The sequence below is a fragment of the Nomascus leucogenys genome, chromosome 14 (genome assembly GCF_006542625.1).
Source record: "Nomascus leucogenys isolate Asia chromosome 14, Asia_NLE_v1, whole genome shotgun sequence".
Taxonomy (NCBI): domain Eukaryota; kingdom Metazoa; phylum Chordata; class Mammalia; order Primates; family Hylobatidae; genus Nomascus; species Nomascus leucogenys.
In genome coordinates, this window is record NC_044394.1 from 46,514,045 (window position 1) to 46,535,534 (window position 21,490).

At 49.9% G+C, this 21,490-nt stretch overlaps 2 protein-coding genes across 2 annotated transcripts in view; one reads left to right on the plus strand and one right to left on the minus strand.

The window, feature by feature from the left end:
- Positions 1–23: 23 nt before the first annotated feature.
- On the plus strand, positions 24–5,904 carry CIAO1 (cytosolic iron-sulfur assembly component 1). The gene is made up of 7 exons (XM_030828256.1): positions 24–454; positions 1,269–1,417; positions 1,573–1,684; positions 1,784–1,872; positions 2,402–2,603; positions 3,222–3,309; positions 5,373–5,904. Exons 1-7 carry the CDS (start codon positions 316–318, stop codon positions 5,611–5,613), a joined length of 1,020 nt encoding a protein of 339 aa, XP_030684116.1. The 5' UTR covers positions 24–315; the 3' UTR covers positions 5,614–5,904.
- A 3,372-nt stretch (positions 5,905–9,276) lies between these two features.
- The window catches only part of SNRNP200 (small nuclear ribonucleoprotein U5 subunit 200), a 29,755-nt gene continuing 17,541 nt past the window's right edge, over positions 9,277–21,490 (minus strand). The window contains exons 28-45 of the mRNA XM_030828257.1: positions 21,183–21,372; positions 20,844–21,017; positions 19,414–19,574; positions 18,588–18,815; positions 18,043–18,234; positions 17,768–17,946; positions 17,434–17,585; positions 16,045–16,153; positions 13,669–13,777; positions 13,037–13,226; positions 12,775–12,939; positions 12,465–12,586; positions 12,036–12,179; positions 11,768–11,944; positions 11,310–11,470; positions 11,133–11,214; positions 9,803–9,895; positions 9,277–9,701 (exon numbers count right to left, since the gene is read on the minus strand). Of these exons, the coding sequence (XP_030684117.1) occupies positions 9,558–9,701; positions 9,803–9,895; positions 11,133–11,214; positions 11,310–11,470; positions 11,768–11,944; positions 12,036–12,179; positions 12,465–12,586; positions 12,775–12,939; positions 13,037–13,226; positions 13,669–13,777; positions 16,045–16,153; positions 17,434–17,585; positions 17,768–17,946; positions 18,043–18,234; positions 18,588–18,815; positions 19,414–19,574; positions 20,844–21,017; positions 21,183–21,372 (2,772 nt within the window). The 3' untranslated portion in view covers positions 9,277–9,557. The remainder of the gene's footprint in view (positions 9,702–9,802; positions 9,896–11,132; positions 11,215–11,309; positions 11,471–11,767; positions 11,945–12,035; positions 12,180–12,464; positions 12,587–12,774; positions 12,940–13,036; positions 13,227–13,668; positions 13,778–16,044; positions 16,154–17,433; positions 17,586–17,767; positions 17,947–18,042; positions 18,235–18,587; positions 18,816–19,413; positions 19,575–20,843; positions 21,018–21,182; positions 21,373–21,490) is intronic.

Consider the following 21,490-nt stretch of genomic DNA (forward strand, 5'->3'; position numbering starts at 1 on the left):
CGCCCAGTCCCCCGCGCGCGTCGCAGCCTGGGCGCGCCGCCGGCTCTGCGCAGGGCCTCACGGGACTGGTAGTTCGAGGCGGTCCCGCGATGCTTTCCCTGCCGAGGTGAGGGGAGCGACTACAACTCCCATAGGGTATCGCGGTCGCAGCAGTGGGCAGTTGAGTTCTCGGGGTGACCCAGGTCCTTCGGCGGAAGCGGGAGCCTCTGTCGGCAGCAGAAGCCTGGAGTGAGCGGTGCGCAGACGCGCGCAGTGAGACCCGCTGTCTGCGCAGCGGACTCTGCCCGCCCCCACCTCCCCCTGCGTGAGGTCGCCATGAAGGACTCGCTGGTGCTGCTGGGCCGTGTCCCGGCGCACCCGGACTCCCGCTGCTGGTTCCTGGCCTGGAACCCCACGGGGACCCTGCTGGCCTCGTGCGGCGGCGACCGGAGAATCCGCATCTGGGGCACGGAGGGTAAGGCCCAGCCTGGCTGCGCGGCCCTCGGCACTGAGGGCTCCGCCTGCGCGTAGTGCTGGCGCTCGGGCTGCAGGGGAGGCTGAACCTGTTCCTGGCGGAGGTACAGTCGGGTGTTAGCCACCCCGAGAAGGGCTTTACAGGCAAAGAAGTCTGCGGCTGTTGGGAGGAAAAACGTCAGCAGACAAGCTGAAATGTCAAGGGAATCGTGTTAGCTGCTGAGGCAGGAAAATGGGAAAAGAGAGGTGTTAGGAAAGTGGCCTTCAGAGTAACTTACGACTGGATTGTCACATTTTATCCCGAGGGCATTGGGGAACCAATAGCAATTTTAGATCAGATTTGTTTTAGAAAGATGCCTCCAGAGGTTGGGCGCGGTGGCTCACGCCCGTAATCCTAGCAGTTTGGGAAGCAGAGGCAGGTAGATCACCTGAGGTCAAGAGGTCGAGACCAGCCTGGCCAACATGGTGAAACCCCGTCTCTACTAAAAATACAAAATTAGCTGGGCGTGGTGGTGGGCACCTGTAATCCCAGCTACTCGGGAGGCTGAGGCAGGAGAATCACTTGAACCCAGGAGGCGAAGGTTGCAGTGAGCCGAGATTGTGCCACTGGGGCATCAGAGCAAAAACTCCGTCTCAAAAAAAAAAAAAAAAAAAAGGCTCCAGAGGAAGTAGATTCAGTTGCATCTTTGTAAAAGCTGTGAAATACACTCCCTCAGCTTTCCCCCACTAGCTTGACTCCAGTGCTAGCCCCCGATATTGAATGGCTTCATGGTGCTGCACCCAGCTCCAGAGCCTGGCCTGCGCTCCACCTTTAGGTGACAGCTGGATCTGCAAGTCTGTCCTTTCTGAAGGCCACCAGCGCACCGTGCGGAAGGTAGCCTGGTCCCCCTGCGGTAATTACCTGGCCTCTGCCAGCTTTGATGCTACCACTTGCATTTGGAAGAAGAACCAGGATGACTTTGAGGTACCCAGGCTGGTTGGGTCCAGAATTATTGCCTGTTTCCTCCCCAGGGCTGGTTCAGGAACCTGAGCCAACCTGCGCCAGTTGTGCTGTACCCATGGGAAGGGCCTTAGGGGTGTTAGCTGCTGTTAATTCTCATTTTCCTTCCCCTTTCACAGTGTGTAACCACTCTCGAGGGCCATGAAAATGAGGTCAAGTCAGTGGCTTGGGCCCCATCTGGCAACCTCCTGGCCACTTGCAGCCGAGATAAGAGCGTTTGGGTCTGGGAAGGTGAGTCCAGGTCCCTCCAGGTGCATTGGGAACCACCTGACAGCCCCCTCCGTGTCCCTGACAGGGTCAGCTCTTGGGTCCCCTTTTTCTCTCCCACAGTTGATGAAGAGGATGAGTATGAATGTGTCAGTGTTCTCAACTCCCACACACAGGACGTCAAGCATGTGGTTTGGCACCCAAGTCAGGAGGTAAGAGTCAGGCAGGATCTCTTGTGGGAAGGGCTCTGGTGTGCAGGCTTGTGCCCAGCCTTCCTCTGCTTTTCAGCCTTAATCTAGCTTTTACAGAGACCTTCATCTGTGAACAAAAAACATTAGTCCCTTTATAAAAACAGATCCGGCTGCGTGTGGTGGCTCACACCTATAATCTCAGCACTTTGGGAGGCCATGGTGGGTGGATCATCTGAGGTCAGGAGTTCGAGACCAGCCTGGCCAACGTGGTGAAACTCCGTCTCTACTAAAAATACAAAATTAGCTGGGCATGGTGGCACATGCCTGTAATCCCAGCTATTCTGGAGGCTGAGGCAGGAGAATCGCTTGAACCCAGGATACGGAGGTTACAGTGAGCCGAGATCGTGCTATTGCACTCCAGCCTGGGCAACAAGAGCAAACTTCGTCTCAAATAATAAAATAAAATAAAAGCAGATCCCCGGGACTGACCTGTCCTTTACCTCCTGGGCCACACAGACACATGTTGGGTTTCCTTTCCCTCTTCCCCCAGCTCTTAGCTTCTGCCAGCTACGATGACACAGTGAAGCTGTACCGGGAGGAAGAGGATGACTGGGTATGCTGTGCCACCCTTGAGGGCCATGAATCCACTGTGTGGAGCTTGGCCTTTGACCCGAGTGGCCAGCGCCTGGCATCTTGTAGTGATGACCGTACTGTGCGCATCTGGCATCAGTATCTACCAGGCAATGAACAAGGTGAGATCCATTAGTAGAGCTAAAGAAGACCCATCTCTCAAGAGGTTCACAGTCTGCTAAGACACGTACATGAGTCAGAGCAAATTAGGGTAAAAGGTAAGATGTGCCACAAGAGGGCTCTGGATAGAGTGCTGGAAGAATCAGGAAAGCTTTGTAGAACGGGCTGTTTCATCTGAATTTAAAAGGGTATGTAGGATTTTAACATGAGAATTTTACGTGAGAATTCAAGTGAAAACTCAACAGTGTGAGTAAAGATAATGATGGCGGGAATGCTTAGACTTACGTGAGGGGTGGTAATTCATTTAAATGGGGCATAGGTCATCTGGGGTTTGGAGAGGAATAAAGTGGGTTGGGTCGGCTGGTGGGTGGCCTTCACAGGCACGCAAAGTAGTTACATACAATCTGCAACAGAACAGGGACGTTTCCTTCTCGGAATTCTGCTTGAGAAAGGCCAGTCTGGCTGTAGTGTGTAAGGCAGACCAGTGGGGATGGGGACATGAATGGAGACGCGGACTCATAGTCAGTTGAAGATGAGGGTGAGGGAAGGTAAGTTAGGTTCTCCTTTGAGGTGCCCAGGACATAGGAACGTCTTAAGGATAAGAGAAGTCTGTCTTGCAGGGGTGGCATGCAGTGGCTCTGACCCCAGTTGGAAATGTATCTGTACTTTGTCCGGCTTCCACTCAAGGACCATTTATGACATTGCTTGGTAAGACTCCATCCCCCACCCCCATCCCATCCCCATAAATCAGGGATTTTAGAGAAGGCATGCCCTATGCAGTCCTCTGCAACCCTGGGGGAGTGCTTGGGAATTGAGGGCAGCCACCCCCATTCCATATCAGGCCTGACTCTACCATGCTGGTTTACAGCTGGCTGGGCTGGCATTCACAGGAGCAGAGAACAGTCCCAGGCTGTGAGGGCAGCACCAGTGCTAGGGGTTCACACAGCTCGTGCTGTCCAGAAGTTATTATTGAATCTGTGCATTCATGGCTGAGGTTTTTGGGGTTTTTTTGTTTTGTTTTTTTGTTTTTTGTTTTTGAGACAGTCTCACTCTGCAGCCCAGGCTGGAGTGCAGTGGCGTGATCTCAGCTCACTGCAAGCTCCGCCTCCTGGGTTCACGCCATTCTCCTTCCTCAGCCTCCCAAGTAGCTGGGATTACAGGTGCCCGCCACCACGCCTGGCTAATTTTTTGTATTTTTAGTAGAGATGGGGTTTCACCGCGTTAGCCAGGATGGTCTCGATCTCCTGACCTCATGATCCACCCACCTTGGCCTCCCAAAGTGCTGGGATTACAGGCGTGAGCCACTGTACCTGGCAGTGGCTGAGGTTTTTATGGGTAACACTGACTCTGCCCTTGTGGAAGCTGGAAAAGCTGCACTATTCATATAGAAGAGTAGGTCAGAGGGTAGTTCTGGCCCTGTGAATTGATCCCTAGGAAATCCAAAACAGTGAAAAAAACTGAGCACTTAAGCTTGCTTTATATTAGCAAACATTTGGGAATCACCTATTCAACAAAAGTGAACTTAAGTAAATTATGGTAGGACTCAGCTTGTTATATCACTGTTTAAAGAAAGGGGTTAAGAATACTTTATGATGGGGCCGGGCGCGGTGGCTCACGCCTGTAATCCCAACACTTTGGGAGGCCAAGGTGAGCGAATCATGAGGTCAGGAGTTCAAGACCAGCCTGACCAACATGGTGAAACCCCGTCTCTACTAAAAATACAAAAATTAGCTGGGCATGGTGGCGCGCACCCAATCCCAGCTACTCAGAGGCTGAGGCAGGAGAGTTGCTTGAACCCGGGAGGCAGAGGTTGCAGTGAGCCAAGATTGTGCCACTGCACTCCAGCCTGGTGGTACAGCGAGACTGTCTAAAGAAAAAAAAAAAAGAATAGTTTATGATGGCCGGGCCCCATGGCTCATGCCTGTAATCCCAGCACTTTGGGAGGCTGAGGCGGGTGGATCACTTGAGGTCTGGAGTTTGAGACCAGCCTGTCCAACGTGATAAAACCCCGTCTCTACCGAAAATACAAAAATTAGCCTGGCATGGTGGCACATGCCTGTAGTCCCAGCTACTCAGGAGGCTGAGGCAGGAGAATCGCTTGAACCTGGGCGGGGGAGGTTGCAGTGAGCCAAGATCATGCCACTGCACTCCAGCCTGGGCAACACAGCGAGACGCCATCTCAAACAAAAAAAGAGGCTGGGCACGGTGGCTCACGCCTGTAATCCCAGCACTATGGGAGGCCGAGGCGGGCGGATCACGAGGTCAGGAGATTGAGGCCATCCTGGCTAACACGGTGAAACCCTGTCTCTACTAAAAATACAAAAAATTAGCCGGGCAAGGTGGCGGGCGCCTGTAGTCGCAGCTACGTGGGAGGCTGAGGCAGGAGAATGGCGTGAACCCCAGGGGGCGGAGCCTGCAGTGAGCTGAGATCACGCCACTGCACTCCAGCCTGGGCGACAGCGAGACTCCGTCTCAAAAAAAAAAAAAAAATACTTTATGACATGGGAAACTGCTTATGCCAAGTGAGGAAAGTGCAGTTCATAATTGCATATCGTTTTTTAGGATAATCATAGTAGGGGAAAGAACTAGATTGCAGCATCTGAAGATGTAAGTGGGTGATATTTGTGACTCCTTATTAGTTAAGAAAACATTTTAATAAGAGGTTTTTAGCTGAGTCCTGAAGTTAGGGAAGAGAACAGGCCAGGAACTATGGAACAGGTCTCTCTGGCCTAACTAGTCAGGTATACCCACTGATGTCACTTTCCTTCCAGGTGTCAGCTGACAGGGGCTCTGGCCACAGCTTGTGGGGATGACGCGATCCGCGTGTTTCAGGAGGATCCCAACTCGGATCCACAGCAGCCCACCTTCTCCCTGACAGCCCACTTGCATCAGGCCCATTCCCAGGATGTCAACTGTGTGGCCTGGAACCCCAAGGAGCCAGGGCTACTGGCCTCCTGCAGTGATGATGGGGAGGTGGCCTTCTGGAAGTATCAGCGGCCTGAAGGCCTCTGAGCTACCTCGACTTTGGACAGAGTAATGACTCCCCAGAAAACATCATAAGACTTTACCAGCCCCTGAGACGACCAGGAGGAGCATCCTTGACCTTCATTTAACTTGGCTCACTTCTCTTCAGGCTTGGGTAGAAGTGTGGAGCCACAGAATTGCTCTCCTTCCCCTCCTTTTGACACGATGCCTTCAGTAAAGAGCTACAGAACATCAGTACATTGTTATACCACAGATTTTTCTTGCATTAGGGCACAGTGTTAAATTTTTTGGAGGTAAATATACTATTTATAATCACTATATATATAGTAGGAGGGGGTATATGTCTCAGGCCTTTCTGAAGTTGCAAGACTTAAATAATCCATCTGCATCCCAAGTCCTATTTTATAAGGATATTCATAAAAATTCCATGGTGAATCATTGTCTGAAATAGGTCCTGCCTTCCCAGTTTCTGTGTAAGTCTTTGCATTTAAGACATCCAATCAATAATGAAGGAAATTTTTTTCTTTTTTTTCTTTTCTTTTTTTTTTTTTTTGAGACGGAGTCTCGCTCTGTCGCCCAGGCTGGAGTGCAGTGGCGCAATCTCGGCTCACTGCAAGCTCCGCCTCCTGGGTTCACGCCATTCTCCTGCCTCAGCCTCTGAGTAGCTGGGACTACAGGCGCCCACCACCACGCCCGGCTAATTTTTTTGTATTTTTAGTAGAGAACGGGGTTTCACCGTGGTCTCGATCTCCTGACCTCATGATCCGCCCGCCTCGGCCTCCCAAAGTGCTGGGATTACAAGCGTGAGCCACCGCGCCCAGCAAGGAAATTTTTTTCTGAATGTAGGTTTGAGGGGCACCTCTGCTTTCCCTTAGAAACCCTCATATACCTCCTGCACCGTTGTTATGCTGTGATGGCAACTGGGGATAGAAAAAAATGGGGAAAGACAGGAACCCTAAAAGGGAGAGTTATTACTGGCCACAAGCCCTATATTCTCAACAGGGATGCAAATTGGTTCTTCAGTAAGGATAAAAAAAAAAATCAAGACAGTTGTTTGTGGCCCACCTAAGGCCCACAGCACATATAGTGTGGCTGTGATATTCCATTTTCATGGCAGGGAGTGATCAGGAAGAAGGCTCCCTAGGGAACTGGCAATGAAAACCAGTTGAGAAACACTGCCATCAGCAGGCAGTTTCAGGCTCACTCAAGTCTCTTGACAGTCACTTCTAAATGGGTTCTAATGTGACAATGGCTTCCAGAACTACAGCCTTCCCTGAAGTTTAAGTTGTGACCTTAGATTTTAGAAAGACAGTGGGGCGGTACCTAGAGTAGTGGTTCTCAAAGAATGTAGTCTGCAGATCCTGGGAGTCCCAAGACTCAGGGAGGATCTGTGAGGTCAACTGTTGGCACTGCGGCATGAATCAAGGTGGTGGCAGCAAACTTCCAGTAGTTTTGACATGTCCTTGATAGAACAAATAGCAATGGTTAACTATTAAATGTTGACCTAGCCAGCGCAGTGGCTCACACCTGTAATCCCAGCACTTTGGGAGGCTGAGGCGGGCGGATCACCTGAGGTCGGGAGTTCGAGGCCAGGCTGACCAACATGGAGAAACCCCGTCTCTACTAAAAATACAAAATTAGCTGGGCATGGTGGTGCATGCCTGTAATTCCAGCTACTCAGGAGGCTGAGGCAAGAGAATCGCTTGAATCCAGTAGGTGGAGGTTGCAGTGAGCCGAGGTCACACCATTGCACTCCAGCCTGGGCAACAAGAGTGAAACCCTGTCTCAAAAAAAAAAAAAAGTTGACCTTGAGAACTTAAAATATTCTGAGAAAATTGGAAGCATGCTTCATACTTCATACTGCTGTGCACTAAAGTATGGGTGCCTTGAGGAAAAGCAGTTACACAATTGAGTTGCAAGCTGAATTGACTGTTCAAGGCATGCCCTTTAGAGTTGAAAGAACTAGCAGATTACGGTATTTAGACTTGAATATTTGGCTGATACTTTCAGGAAAATGAATGAGCCTCTCACTTCAAGGGAAACAACTGATAGTGTTGCCAATGACAAAAGAGAGCTTTCAAGCAAAAATTAGAATTTCTGAAAATCTGTACTCCACCATGAGCTTTATTGTTGAGGATATTAACAAATGTGATTTGTATAATGAAATGCATTTCATTTGGAAGAATTCAATGAACCATTTTTCCAAGTGACCAGTACATGATGTTACAAAATCATGCATGGCTCAAAGATTCATTCAAAAGTGTAAGGCCAGTGGATTTTAATGTATTAACAATATAAGTGCATTAAGTTTTTGGAGTCCACATTGCCTTTAAGAAACTATGACTTGTAAGCTGGGCGCGGTGGCTCACGCCTATAATCCCAGCACTTTGGGAGGCCAAGGCAGGTGGATCACAAGGTCAGGAGTTCAAGACCAGTCTGGCCAATATGGTGAAAGCCCGTCTCTACTAAAATTACAAAAATTAGCTGGGTGTGATGGCAGGTCCCTTGTAGTCCCAGCTACTCGGGAGGCTGAGGCAGGAGAACAGCTTGAACCGGGGAGGTGGAGGTTGCAGTGAGCCGAGATCGTGCCACTGGACTCCAGCCTGGGCGACAGAGCAAGACTCCATTTCAAAAAAAAAAAAAAAAAAATCGCTTGTAGTCTTGGTGTGGTATCAAAGAATAGCCACAATTAGCTGAAAAGGCTATTTTAAAAACTTTTCCAACTGCCTATCTGTGTGAAGTCAGCTTCAACAAAAAACAGTTTGGATGTAGAAGTAGCTGTAAGAATTCAACTGTTTCTTATTATAACAAGATACTAAAGAGACTGTAAAATGCCACCCTTGTCCTTGGATTGTTTTGGAAGTTATTCTTCATAAAAAATGTTAACGTGGGCTAGGGGCATGGTGGCTCATGCCTGTAATCCCAGCACTTTGGGAGGCTGAGGTGGGCGGATCACTTGAGCTCAGGAATTCAAGATCAGCCTGGGCAACATGGCTAAACAATGTCTCTATTTAAAAAAAAAAAGTTAACATTATGATTTAAAAGTGCATTAACCTTAACCTAGATAATAAAAGCTTTTTGGGGCAACCTCCAGAACTGTGAAAAATACATTTGTTATTTAAAAAGAAAAAAAAAAACCTCTGAGTTTATTAGTTTTTAGTAGTGTAAAGAGGTCCTAAGACCAAATCATTTGAAAGCTGCTACCCTGAGGAAACTGCCCTTCAGAATCATCTTTCAATTTTGTGTGCATTTAATCTAAAGAACAGAAGGTAAGAATTTGAAGACAGTCGGAAGATCTGGATTAGAAAACCTGTTATATTAAGACTGGGTCACATCCAGCTGGTACATTTCGTGCCCTTTCTGGTGCTGCCTCCTAGGAGCAGACACTGCAGATTTCAGAACCCCCATCTAGAGAAACCCCTAACCTGTGATCTAGCTTCCGAGGCTCAGTGTTGGTTCTTGTGGTAGTGCTGATGTGTGGGTACCACTGAGGCCAGGCCACAGTCGCATGTTCCCTCCTCCGGGCTGACTCACAAGGCTACAGGGGACAGCACACCTAATGAGCAGGTCTGTCCTCCAGACGTACTCATTACAAGCACGTTCCTGGCTAAAAAAATAACCAGATCTTTTTGGCCATGCCCTCAGGATAGAGAAAGAAAACTTTTAATTTGGTATCACTGCAAAGACGAATGGTTTCTACAAATTATTTTATTAGAATGTCAGACTCAAAAGAACTACCAGGAACATGCCTGAAAATGCTATATATGATTTATGCTTGACCCATGACACCTGCTGTCACTGGATCCAGAGTGAGCAAGGGAAAGGAAGTGGAGGTGGGCGGGGACAGCACCAGCCCTGGCTGGCCAGACCTGAGGCCCATAGACCTGGTCCCCACAACCAGGATCCCTACAATGTACACATTCCTAATTCAGGCTCTACTCTCCTTTACCCAAAAGTAAATGCCTCAGGACTCAATCTGAATCACTGTCCGTCTCAGCTTCTTTCACATCCACGCTGAATTTGTACTCCTGGTCACATCCCATGTAAGCGTCACTCATGAAGTACAGAGTGTAGTTGTGGGCACCAGTGGCTGGGGCCACAAAGTCCAACTTCACCTAGAAAGAGCAGGCAGAAATCAGGATGAGCATGGACACGAGAAGCATTCTCACCCTTCCCCCATGCCGGAACAAATGCTGGGGCCAGTGGACACACTCACCTTGGCCTTCTGCTGCAAGGTCAGCCTCTTGATGGAGATGAGGCTATTGGACTTGGCGTCTCCAATCACCACCCACCAGCCCTCTTCACGTTTCTGCAGTGATCCAAAACCAAGAATTTCAGCATGTAAAACTTGATGACCATAGGCAACCATGAAAATGGTACAGTTACAAAAGAAAACAAAAATCAGATAGCTTTCCAAAGTTTCTTCCCGAAATACAATTAGATATAACATTTTAATACTATCAAAAGTTGTCTCAAACAGACTTAATTTTTTAAGTAGATGAACTCATTTGTTGGTTCTGGCTCATTTCCTTGTGCCAAGGTACCTTCTCCCACTTAGTACCTGCCACTAAGTCCAAGGTACTACTATTAGAGGTCTAGTCTTTGAGGCCTAGTAGCTTTGAGTTCCTTAGAGATACTTTTAAGTACAAGGCAAATCTGCCAGATGAGAAAAAGCTTAACAAAGAGCTGAATGTGCAGAGATGATCCACAGCAGGCCTTGCAGCCCTGTCTACGGGCCGCCCCACTGTCACAAAGACCAAGAGTCCCAGTTAAAAGCACTCTTTACTCAGAGCCTATGAAACAATTAGTTTACAGAATTAAACATGACAGTATCTGGTTTCTGCTGTCAACCTTCAATTATTCTCCCATATAAAGAGAACCAGAATTTATTTCTGGTGGTAAAAAACCAAGCACCCAGAAGCACAGTAAGTGGCAGTGAGAAAAAAGAAGAAACAACCAGGAAAGCCCAAGTGTCCTGGAGCCATCGGAGTTAGACAAATGCATCTTAAACAGTCAGGGAGATGGACAACACTACACAACTGACGGGCTTAACAATGACCAGTCATCTAAATTGTGTGTGTTTTTTTTTTTTTTGAGACGTCTCACACGCGGCTGGTGTGCAGTGGGGCGATCTCAGCTCGCTGCAGCCTCCATCTCCCGAGTTCAAGCAATTCTCCTGCCTCAACCTCCTGAGTAGCTGGGACTACAGGTGCCCACCACCACACGCAGCTAATTTTTGTATTTTTAGTAGAGACGGGGTTTCACTATGTTGGCCATGCTGGTCTCGAACTCCTGACCTCGTGATCTGCCCGCCTCGGCCTCCCAAAGTGCTGGGATTACAGGCGTGAGCCACTGCGCCCGGCCCTAAATTGTTTAAGCAGAAACAAACAAAAAAAAACCCATAGCCTCAAGATTAATTCTCAGCCTTGTGAGCTCATTATCAGTCTAAAGTTTCCCTCCCTCAGGGACAGTGTGCCCTTGTACCAAGCACCTAGCCAGTGGATAGGGTGAGTTGACACTTGGCAAAGCCAGCTACCAGGACGCACCTGCGGGAAGAGAGGCGCAATGACAGGGCCTGTGACTTCTTCCTCTCGCTCCAGCTGCACCAGCACCACAACTGGCCCACCACTGCAGGGGGAGAGGAGGGGCGCACATCAGCAATGGGGCAGTGGGCTCACAGCATACTATCATGCTGTGCCCAACAGGCACCACCTCTGGCTTACCTGCGGATGCTGTCCTTATCTACCACCTCATAAGATAGTTCGATATTAGGGTAGCGGTTACAAAAGCGAGCCACATCTGCAATCTGGCTGTCAGTCAGCTGAAGCAATGCATTCCGTTCTTCATCCTCCATCTCCATGATGTCGAAAACACTCTCCACTCCCTACAGTGAGTATTCAGACGTCAGGAAAGAGAGAACACAGGTCAAGAGCAAATGACACAGGCAGCAAAGAGCTGCTAATTTTACCTCCTGCACTATCCAGTCATCTAGATAAAACAGCTGCAGAAAGAACATGGCCCGCAGTTGGCAGCCTCTCTAGCATCTCAACAGGGAGCAACTTTGGAGGAACCATAACTAAAAGTTTAACTTACTGAGACTCACCTCCCGCAACCCACCCTCGGTCCACAACACTAGGCTCTCAGACTCACCCACCCGACCCTCTAGGCTGACCCGGCTCACCTTGTCTGTGCAACGTTTGATATGCTCAGAGGTGAAGTGTGGCAGCTGCTTCAGGTATGAGTCCTTGGACCACATGGCTTGGGTGACCATCTGGGCCAGTTCCATAGCTGCCAGAGCAGGGCTGAGCCACCCATTGCTGGAGAGGACATCCACGCAGGCCTGGATGAGCCGGATTGCCTGAACAGGAAAAGGTGTACAAAAGTGGGTGGAGTTGGAGCTGAGATGTTTAGAGCACCACTGGCCCCTCTGCCCCACACCCACACTCTACCTTACTAAGGATTTCCTCCGTATCTGACTGCAACTCAGCACTCAGCTGCATGCGGGACAAGTGAGCCTGCAGGAGCAGGTTGGTCTTGACATGCGGATCATTGAACTTAGGGTTATTCAGCTTGTGGGGGACCTTCTGAGCCAACTACAAAGTGGAAGAAAAATAGCTGGTGATGAACAGGTGACCTTGCCTGAGACCAGCTCAGGCCAAAACACCACGTGGCCCAGGCTCACACATCCCTTCAACACCCTGAGGCATGTGGGTGGTAATGGGATGGAGATGGGTGTCAGGGAGGTATGGAGGGGGGGACATATGGCGGGGGTCAGGGGATGCGTATGGGGGTGTTGGTGGCAAGGATGCCATGTGCTCTGGGCACACAGGCCAAGTTTGTTGTTCCCAGAATGTTCTCCTGAAGTCTGCCGTCCTCACCTGCCTCAGGAGGTTGTCTTCATGGTGCCGGATGGGAATGTTCTCATACTCTGCTGCATTGGAGATGATCTCGATAAGCCCTCGCACCTTGGTCTTGGCATTGAGGGACATGCTGAAGAGCTCTGACAGAAAAAAGAAATGTGAGAGAAGCTAAACGCAGGCAGAGAAGGAGCAGAACTGCCTGGGCTCCCCTGCTGTCCCCTGCAGTGTCATCCCGCTGACAAACACGGGCGAACCTCTCATCCCAGTGAGCTCCTGACCCGTGTGAGAAGGTTCCCACAGACAGGACACGGGCCATGCCGGGCCTCACCAATGGTGGTGTAGTTGATGTAATAGTAGGCGGCGATCATGCCTAGGTTCAGAGGCGCCACGTCCATCTCGTCCTCGATGCTGATGCACTTGGACTGCTCCAGGTCACTCAGGGTCTGCTCCACCAGCTCTGACAAGTGGTCCGACAAGTGACGATGGGAGATGCCTATGGAGGTGAGAGGAGAGTGGGGAGCCTCGAGAAGATGCCCAGCAAAGACTGTGAGAACCACCAAAAGATCACGTGTGCTCCCAAGCCCACTGACCCTGCAGGTTGTAGTAATTGGGGTTCTGTGTCATGCGGCGGTACAGAAAGGTCCAGGTGAGATAGTCCACAGCATCCTGCTTGTTCTCAATGGTCTTGGTGACGATCTCAGCATTGAAGTGGTCATGCATACAGTGGTCCAGGTGAGATTCTACTGGCAATGGCTCATATAAGAACTTCTTGAAGAAATCCTGTGGGTTGGAGAAGGAGGAGTAATAAAGAATTAGTGACAACACAGTCACAAAGGGCCAAGGGCAAATCAACAGGGCATGGTCCCTCTGTGAGACCTAACTAATACCAAAATGGAAGAAGTCACACATTTAGAAAGTGCATCACTGATGACAATACGCAGTGGGAACAGAGGTACAGCAAGTTACGAGGGCAGAGCAGTGAGCAGCCCAATGAGGGAGGGAACCAAGTAGAGGGTGAAGACCTCAACATGTGGAGCCAACGGCAGCAGCAAAACCAAAAGGCAGCAAAATTCCACGTGGGTGGCAGGCTCGTTACAAAAGAATTGTGTAAATAAGAGAGGCAGAAGTTAAGAAACTAAAGTTACTGAAGACATCTATCAAAAGATTAAAGAATCCATTCTGAGGCTCCGGATCCAAGAGGCTACATGAGTCCAGGACTGACCTTCTTGGAGCCCTGACACATGATGACACAGCGCCCCTCATCGTCCTGCAAAGGGCGGTTGGCGTGGCCCACCATCTGAAGCACGTCGTAGATGGGGTAATCCACATAGCTGGTGACAGAAGCAGGGAAAGAAGGAAAACCCACCTTAACACAGAGACCACGCTGAGGAGGCCCAACTCCCTTCACCAAGTAAGAGTAAAATGTAAATACAGGGAGACACGGTCAAATCACAGCACGACTCTGTTTATGAATCTCTGCACTTAGAACTAGCTTCACTGGCTGGCCTGTACATCATTTTAGTATTCAGTGTAAGGGCCATGAATTTGCTGCTCAAGTGCCATGAACTGAGCTACAAAACTATGTAATGCCAAAACCAAAATAACTCCCTATTCGAGGATCAAATATGTAAGTCAAACTTCCCAAACTTTTCTCCTTTAATTAAAAAAATTATTATTGTTTCTATTTGTTTTTTGATACAGGGTCTTGCTCTGCTGTCCATACTGGAGTGCAGTGGCACAGCCATGGCTCACTGCAGCCTTGACCTCCTAGGCTCAAGTGATCCTCTCACTTCAGCCTCCAGAGCAGGTGGGACTACAGGTGCATACCACCACACTTTCCAAACTTCATAGCTGTGTATTTCGTGAGTCATCAAGTCACCTGACTTTAACCCTACCTAGAAGCAGGTTCAAACATTAAAAATGAACCCGTAAATAAAATTCATTTCAAACTAATCTGCATTTCAGGAAAAAGTTATTAAGCGTTGGGCCAGGCACCATAACTCATGCCTGTAATCCCAGCACTTTGGGAGGCTGAGGTGGGTGGATCACTTGAGCTTAGGAGTTCAAGACCAGCCTGGGCAACATGGTGAAAACCCATCTATACAAAAAAAAAAAAGCAAAAATTAGCTGGGAGTGGTGGCATATGCTGGTAGTCCCAGCTACTTGGGAGATTGAGGCAGGATGATTGCTTGAGCCTGGGAGGCAGAGGCTGTAGTGGGCTGAGATCATACCACTGCATTCCAGCCTAAATGACAGAACAAGATTGTCTTAAAAGAAAAAAAAGTATGCAGGCTTTTTTCTGAGAATGATTGACTCTTCTAACTTTTTTTATTTTTGAGATGGAGTCTCGCTCTGTGGCTCAAGCTGGAGTGCAGTGGCGCTATCTCAGCTCACTGCAACCTCTGCCTCCCGGGTTCAAGCGATTCTCCTGCCTCAGCCTCCCAAGTAGCTGGGATTACAGGTGCGTGCCACCACACCAGGCTAATTTTTGTGTTTTTAGTAGAGACAGGGTTTCACCACGTTGGTCAGACTGGTCTCGAACTCCTGACCTCGTGATCTGCCTGTCTTGGCCTCCCAAAGTGCTGGGATTACAGGCATGAGCCACCACACCTGGCCTTTTTGTTTTGTTTTGTTTTGTTTTTGTTTTTGAGATAGGGTACCACTCTGTTGCCCAGACTGGAGTGCAATGGCACGATCTTGGCTCACTGCAACTTCTGCCTCCTGGGTTCAAGTGATTCTCCAACCTCAGCCTCCCAAGTGGCTTGAACTACAGGCGAGTGGCTTGAATTACAGGCATCTGCCATCAAGCCCGGCTAATTTTTGTATTTTTGTAGAGACGGGGTTTCGTCATGTTGGCCAGGCTGGTCTTGAACTCCTGATATCAGGTGATCTGCCCACCTTGCCCTCCCAAAGTGCTGGGATTACAGGTGTTAGCCACCACACCCAGCCTTTTTTTTTTTTTTTTTTTTTGAGTTGGAGTCTCACTCTGTTGCCCAGGCTAGAGTGCAATGGTGGGATCTCAGCTCACTGTAGCCTCTGCCTCCCAGGTTCAACTGATTCTCCTGCCTCAGCCTCCCAAGCAGCTGGGATTACAGGCGCCTGCCACCACACTCAGCTAATTTTTGTATTTTTAGTAGAGACGGGGGTTTCACCATGTTAGCCACACTGGTCTTGAACTCCTGACCTCAAGTGATCCGCCCACCTCAGCCTCCCAAAGTGCTGGGATTACAGGTGTTAGCCACTGCACTCAGCACTCCTCTAGCTTCTTACTTGTCACTATATAGGTGTATGACCTTGACCAAGTCACTTTTCCTCATCTACAAGATGTTTGAGGTTAATGACACAACGTCAAACATTCCTCCTGGCTCTAACTTCCTACCTCTCCCAACTGCTGAATCTGGAAGCACAATGACTAAAAAGCAAATGTGAGCCTAGGTATTGAGACATAAAACTCTCAAACACTTGGCTCTGGTGGCATCTCAGCTATTAACTTCCCTAACACCTTTTCTTCATCCTAGCTTACTTTCTGTGTATCTGCAGATTCACATTCATTTTAGGAAGGAGGTCTGTGCTAACACAGAGCACCAGTTGTACTCACGCGTGGATCTTGCCATTGTAGTACTGGGTGTCCATGATGATTACCAGGTGCGCAGCCACATTCATGCCCCAGCAGAGACTCCGAGAAGCCACCACCACCTGGATAGCCCCTGAGCAGTAGAGGGGAGAGGAAGGCTGAGGGCAGGGGTCTCTGGGTGAAGCAGGCTCACTGCCTCATGGGCAGGCCATGGCTTACCCTGTGCTGTGTTTCAGAACTCATAGCAAGGCTGGCTAGGAACAAGGTCTAACATGAATGAGAGCTAACACATTGCTATGAGGTAGCTCCACGCTGCTGGTGCCTTGCTCTGGGACTATCCAGGAGAAAACAAGTCATCGTAGAACAGAACCCAAAGCCCAGGAACACCAAGGCAAAACTACTGCTGATGGACTGTTCCTCTGACCAGAAAGTGCTAACACTCATGTAGCCACAGGCTGGCTCAGCCATGCCAGCAAAACGGAGATCACTCTAAGCATGCCCCAAACAGGCAGATTCAAGGGCCAAAGAGTGACAGGAAGTGATTCTGGCAGGAGGATCTCCAATGAGGCTCCAATAAGCCGTGTTAAAATGTAAATCTTTGCACAAAATGCCACAGGGCAACAAGGGACAGTGGCCAGCAAGAGTGAGCTCAAGGGAGAATCAGAACTCTCCTCTGTGCTGATCGCTAAAGTCTAACTATCTTGGTGTGATGGTTTGGATCTGTGTCTCCACCAAATCTCGTTGAACTGAAGTCTCCAGTGTTGGAGCAAAGGCCTAGTGGGAGATGACTGGCTCATGGGGGCAGAGTTCTCATGAATGGTTCAGTACCACCCACCCTTGGTACTGTCTAGTGAGTGAGTTCTCACAAGATCTGGTTGTTCAAAAGTGTGTAGCACCTCCCCACTCACTCTCTCGGTCCTGGCTCCTGCCATATAAGATGCCTGCTTCCCCTTTGCCTTCCCTGAGGCCTTCCCAGAAGCAGATAACACCATGCTTCATGTACAGCCTGCAGAATTGTGAGTCAATTAAACCTCCTTTCTTTATAAATGACCCAGTCTCAGGTATTTCTTTATAGCGATACAAGAATGGACTAATACACTTGGGGAGTCTGGTATCCATGGAGAATCAGCAGTCTGGTGGCCAAAGGTCCTGGACTCTAGAAAACCAGGTTCTGAAATAGCACAACCTGATGTGTCTGCCTGTTTTCTCACCTGGCAAGTAGGGATAGTGTTTGTCTCACCTGCCTCATGAGGTGCTTGGGAGGATCAAATGAGTTAACAGCCAAGAGTCCTAAACAGTATTTTGAAAATGTCTAGTATGCTGTAGAGAAAACACTGCCACCCACACCCCTCAAGTTTAACACCACCACTTGGTGATACCCTTGCTATGTTCCCCTTCCGTGGCCTGACTTACCCGAGCTGAAGAGCTGCTCTACCAGGCGTCGCTCCATGGGGCTGAGCCCCTCATGCAGGTAGCCCACCCCATTTAGCAGTGTTTCCTTGAGAGTGCTGTCACTTAGCTTCTCCAGGTATGGAATCAGATCCTTCTCGGTGCAGTGCAAGAACCTGTGCGGTACGGGCACTGGCTCAGCTCAGAGTGGTCCAATTCCTGGCAGACACCTTGCCAGCTGTGCAGAACCTGGCCCCGAGCAACATGGGCTAACCCCACCCTCATAAAGAGGACACCCTTGGAGTAGGCCAGCCTCACTTAACCTAACCCCAACCCCCAGAAGCCAGGCCCCGCCCACCTCTGCCGTTGGATGTCTGCCGCACAGGTGGTGAGGATGTCAATGGCAGTGAGGCGGGTCTGCTTGCGAGACGGGACAAAGACAATGACAGGCTTCTTGGGCGAGTGCTTGGTGATAGCATGGTACACAGGCTTGGCCATGGAGAGCAGGCGGGTTTGTGTATGGCTGATGTTGAAGCCCTGGCGACCGGGAAGAAGAAAAGACACCAAGGTTATCAGACCTGGGTCACTCAGGATCTATGTGAGACCCCACAGACGGATGAGAGTGGGTCCTACCTGGATGTGCAGCTCCAAGGGGACGGGACGCACATTGGGATGGAAGTTGAAGGTGGAGGTGGCACTGCAGCCCAGCCAGTGGGCCACATCCTTGGCATTGGAGAGCGAAGAGCTGAGTGCCACAATTCGAATGGGCCGCTCAATCTGGGAGGAGATGTAGCGCATTCGGGAGCAGATCACTTCTAAGACAGGCTGGAAAGAGGGAGGGAGGGAGGGTCACTGCAGGCCGAGGCTCCCATCCTCTGCCTGGAGGTCCCCTTTGTGAACAGCCCAACAGCCTCAAAATGACCTCATTCTTCCTTCTAACTAGGAGCTCTCACGTCTTTGGTTCTACCTCCTCCACAGCAGCCAACCTCCACTAAACAATACTGCTTTCCTAAAGTACTACCAAAAAAGTTAACATTGTCCCTTTGGAATAGGGCAGCAGGCAGAATCCTTTGGGGAGAAGCCTCGAGCCTCTGTCCTCAGACCCAAACATTAGGCCCAATGCCAAGGTCACTTGGTCAGTCCCAGTCCCTCATCTGTGCTGCAAGGTCACGCCATACCCCATTCTCGCCCCCGATAAGGTGGACCTCATCCACCACGAAGAGGTTGATGTTCTGCACGTTCTTGCGCTGCTTCCATCGCCGGGAAAGTATGTCCCACTTCTCAGGGGTGCTGATGATAATGTTCCCTTTGCCTAGCAGCTTCAGGTCTGTGCTGGTCTCGCCTGTCAGGAGTACCACCTTCTTGTTGAGCCTGTCCTGGAACTTCTCATACCAGTCCATGTATACCTGGCAGGCAGAGGAGGGAGGCAGAACAACACTAGGTCATACCAGGCATCTTTCACTTACGTGAGGAAAACCTGAGATGCCAAACAGAGAGACCTGTTGACCTGCAGATCTCAAGCTACATTCTAATCCCATAGCAGCCTCTATGCGATGCGATGGGGCAGCTTTTTCTTTTTTTTTTTTTCTTTTGAGATGAAATCTCGCTCTTTTTGCCAGGCTGGAGTGCAGTGGTGTGATCTTGGCTCACTGCAACCTCTGTCTCCCGGGTTCAAGCAATTCTCCTGCCTCAGCCTCCTGAGTATCTGGGATTACAGGCGCACGCCACCACACCCAGCTAATTTTTGTATTTTTAGTAGAGACAGGGTTTCACCATGTTGGCCAGGCTGATCTCAAACTCCTGATCTCAGGAGATCTGCCCGCCTCAGCCTCCCAAAGTTCTGGGATAACAGGTGTGAGCCACCACGCTTGGCTGGGGCGGCTTTTCTTTAATACACAAACTGAGGAAATGACCCTGCAAATTTCAGGGCTTAGAAAGCCTTTATACGGAATCACAGATGAAATGCTTCTTGGGAAATTCACATGACACAGCGCCACATCATACCTGCTCTGCCAGGGCCTCCATGGGGGTGATGTACACACAACGCCCCTCCGAGCTCTGCAGCAGCATCCGCAGGATGGCAAACTCTGCACAAATGGTCTTCCCGCTGCCCGTGGGGGCCCCCACAAACACGTTGTCATCACTGTTGTACACAGTGTTAAACACTGGAAACCAACAGAAAAAAGCAGTGTGAGTATCAAGAAGAAGAGACGGACTGGGACATGGATCACTTGTCAAAACAAAGGACAACATAAGAAATGAAGTCAGGCAGTTCTGGAGTGCAGAGAGAGGAGCTATGGCATCCAAGCCTCTAACTCCCAGCCGGCCCTACTGTACCCCCTCACCTGCTCCCACTTAACAGTTAAAGGGGAAGAGGCCAAGATCAAGAGCCCAGGTCCCCTGGAGATGTGTAGGATGACAACAAAAGCAAAGCAAAAGAAGCCACACATTCTTCTTTGCTTCTCAGGGACTAGGATGCGGGACAGAAAGGAACTGGATCCCTTTCTCTGACCCTTCAACACTCTCCTGCATTTCCTAGAAATAGCCTAAGGTAGAAAGTAAGAGCCTTAGCCCTGGCATCAAGACTGAATTAAGCCGGGCGCGGTGGCTCAAGCCTGTAATCCCAGCACTTTGGGAGGCCGAGGTGGGCAGATCACGAGGTCAGGAGATCGAGACCATCCTGGCTAACACGGTGAAACCCCGTTGCTACTAAAAATACAAAAAATTAGCCGGACGTGTTGGCGGGCGCCTGTAGTCCCAGCTACTCGGGAGGCTGAGGCAGGAGAATGGCGTGAACCCGGGAGGCGGAGCTTGCAGTGAGCCGAGATCGCACCACTGCACTCCAGCCTGGGGGACAGAGCAAGACTCCGTCTCAAAAAAAAGAGACTGAATTAAAATCCAAGTTCTACTATTTATCAGTTGGTTCAACTGGGGCACCCTCTATGCCTCAGTTCCTCACCGATAAAATGGAACACTAATGGCAGTATCTCCAATAGAGATTCCTTTTAGGCTTGGTGGGAGGAATAAGAGAGAAAACACCAGTGACGTACTCAGCCAAGGACTGAGAAAACAGTGCCTGCACTGTGAATGTCCCCGTTATTTATCATGATGTGGGGGAGGAGGCCTCAGTGCCACCCCGTGGTTCTGGTTCAATACTTGAGTGCCAGGGGCAGGCCTCTAAGCCTCCTGGGCCCAAGAAATGACCATGCCATGTAAGGCCTTGCTCTACTGCCCCTCCACAGTGACACATGCAGAGCAGCAAAGCAACCAAAGGGTTCTGACAAAGGAAAAAGTCCTGGTGGGTCCCAGGGGTCACACTGAGGAGCTCCCAGGCCTACCAAGTGCCTGAGCACCCCCACTCCCCTGCCTGCCACAGAACACATCTGTCTCCTGGTGACTTCAAAAGCCTCCAGAGGAGGGATGGAAACACTTACCCTGGGTCTGGATGGGATTGAAGAAAGGAAATTTATCTTGGTAAAGACTCTCAAAGGCACTGTTTCTCAGAGCAGACACGGGCAAGGGCTGCAGGTCCAAAAGTTCAGTTGGAGGTGGGTACTTCTCCGGCAGGATCAGGTGCCGGAAGGAGACAGGCAGCTGGGTCTCACAAGCTGCCAGAAAAGAAACAGGAAGGATATAAGCAGTGCTCTCTTTACCTCACTGGCCTCTAGATCCCCTCCATGAACACTGGAAACCTAGGCAGCATATGTATCACTCTGTCCCCAGCAAAGGCAAGCCCAGGACAAAGTGCAAGACATTCTTCTACTGTCACTCACAGAGCCAGCGGTCAGACACCACTCGGATGAAGTACTGAGGGGGCAGCGGTTCAAAGACAGGCACGAAGAATGTAATGAGGTGCTCGTCCTGGGCGTACTTGGCCTTGAGGAGAAAATACTCATGGTGCAGAATCACCTCGCTGTCCACGTCCTCCACCAGAATCCAGAAAGCCTCGGATGAACCATGCACCTGCCAACAGGAGCAAGGGTAAAAGGAATGTGAGTCAACGTAGACTGAGCGCCTCCAATCCAGCTCCTCTGCCTGGCAACATAGACTGAGAACCTCCAATCCAGCACCTCTGCCCAGC

Coding starts and splice junctions, on each gene's coding strand:
- CIAO1 (XM_030828256.1), top strand. CDS start 316: ATGAAGGACTCGCTGGTGCTGCTGGGCCGTGTCCCGGCGCACCCGGAC. Junction 1,873..2,401: donor TTTGGCACCCAAGTCAGGAG/GTAAGAGTCAGG, acceptor CTCTTCCCCCAG/CTCTTAGCTTCTGCCAGCTA. Junction 2,604..3,221: donor TCTACCAGGCAATGAACAAG/GTGAGATCCATT, acceptor TCTGTCTTGCAG/GGGTGGCATGCAGTGGCTCT.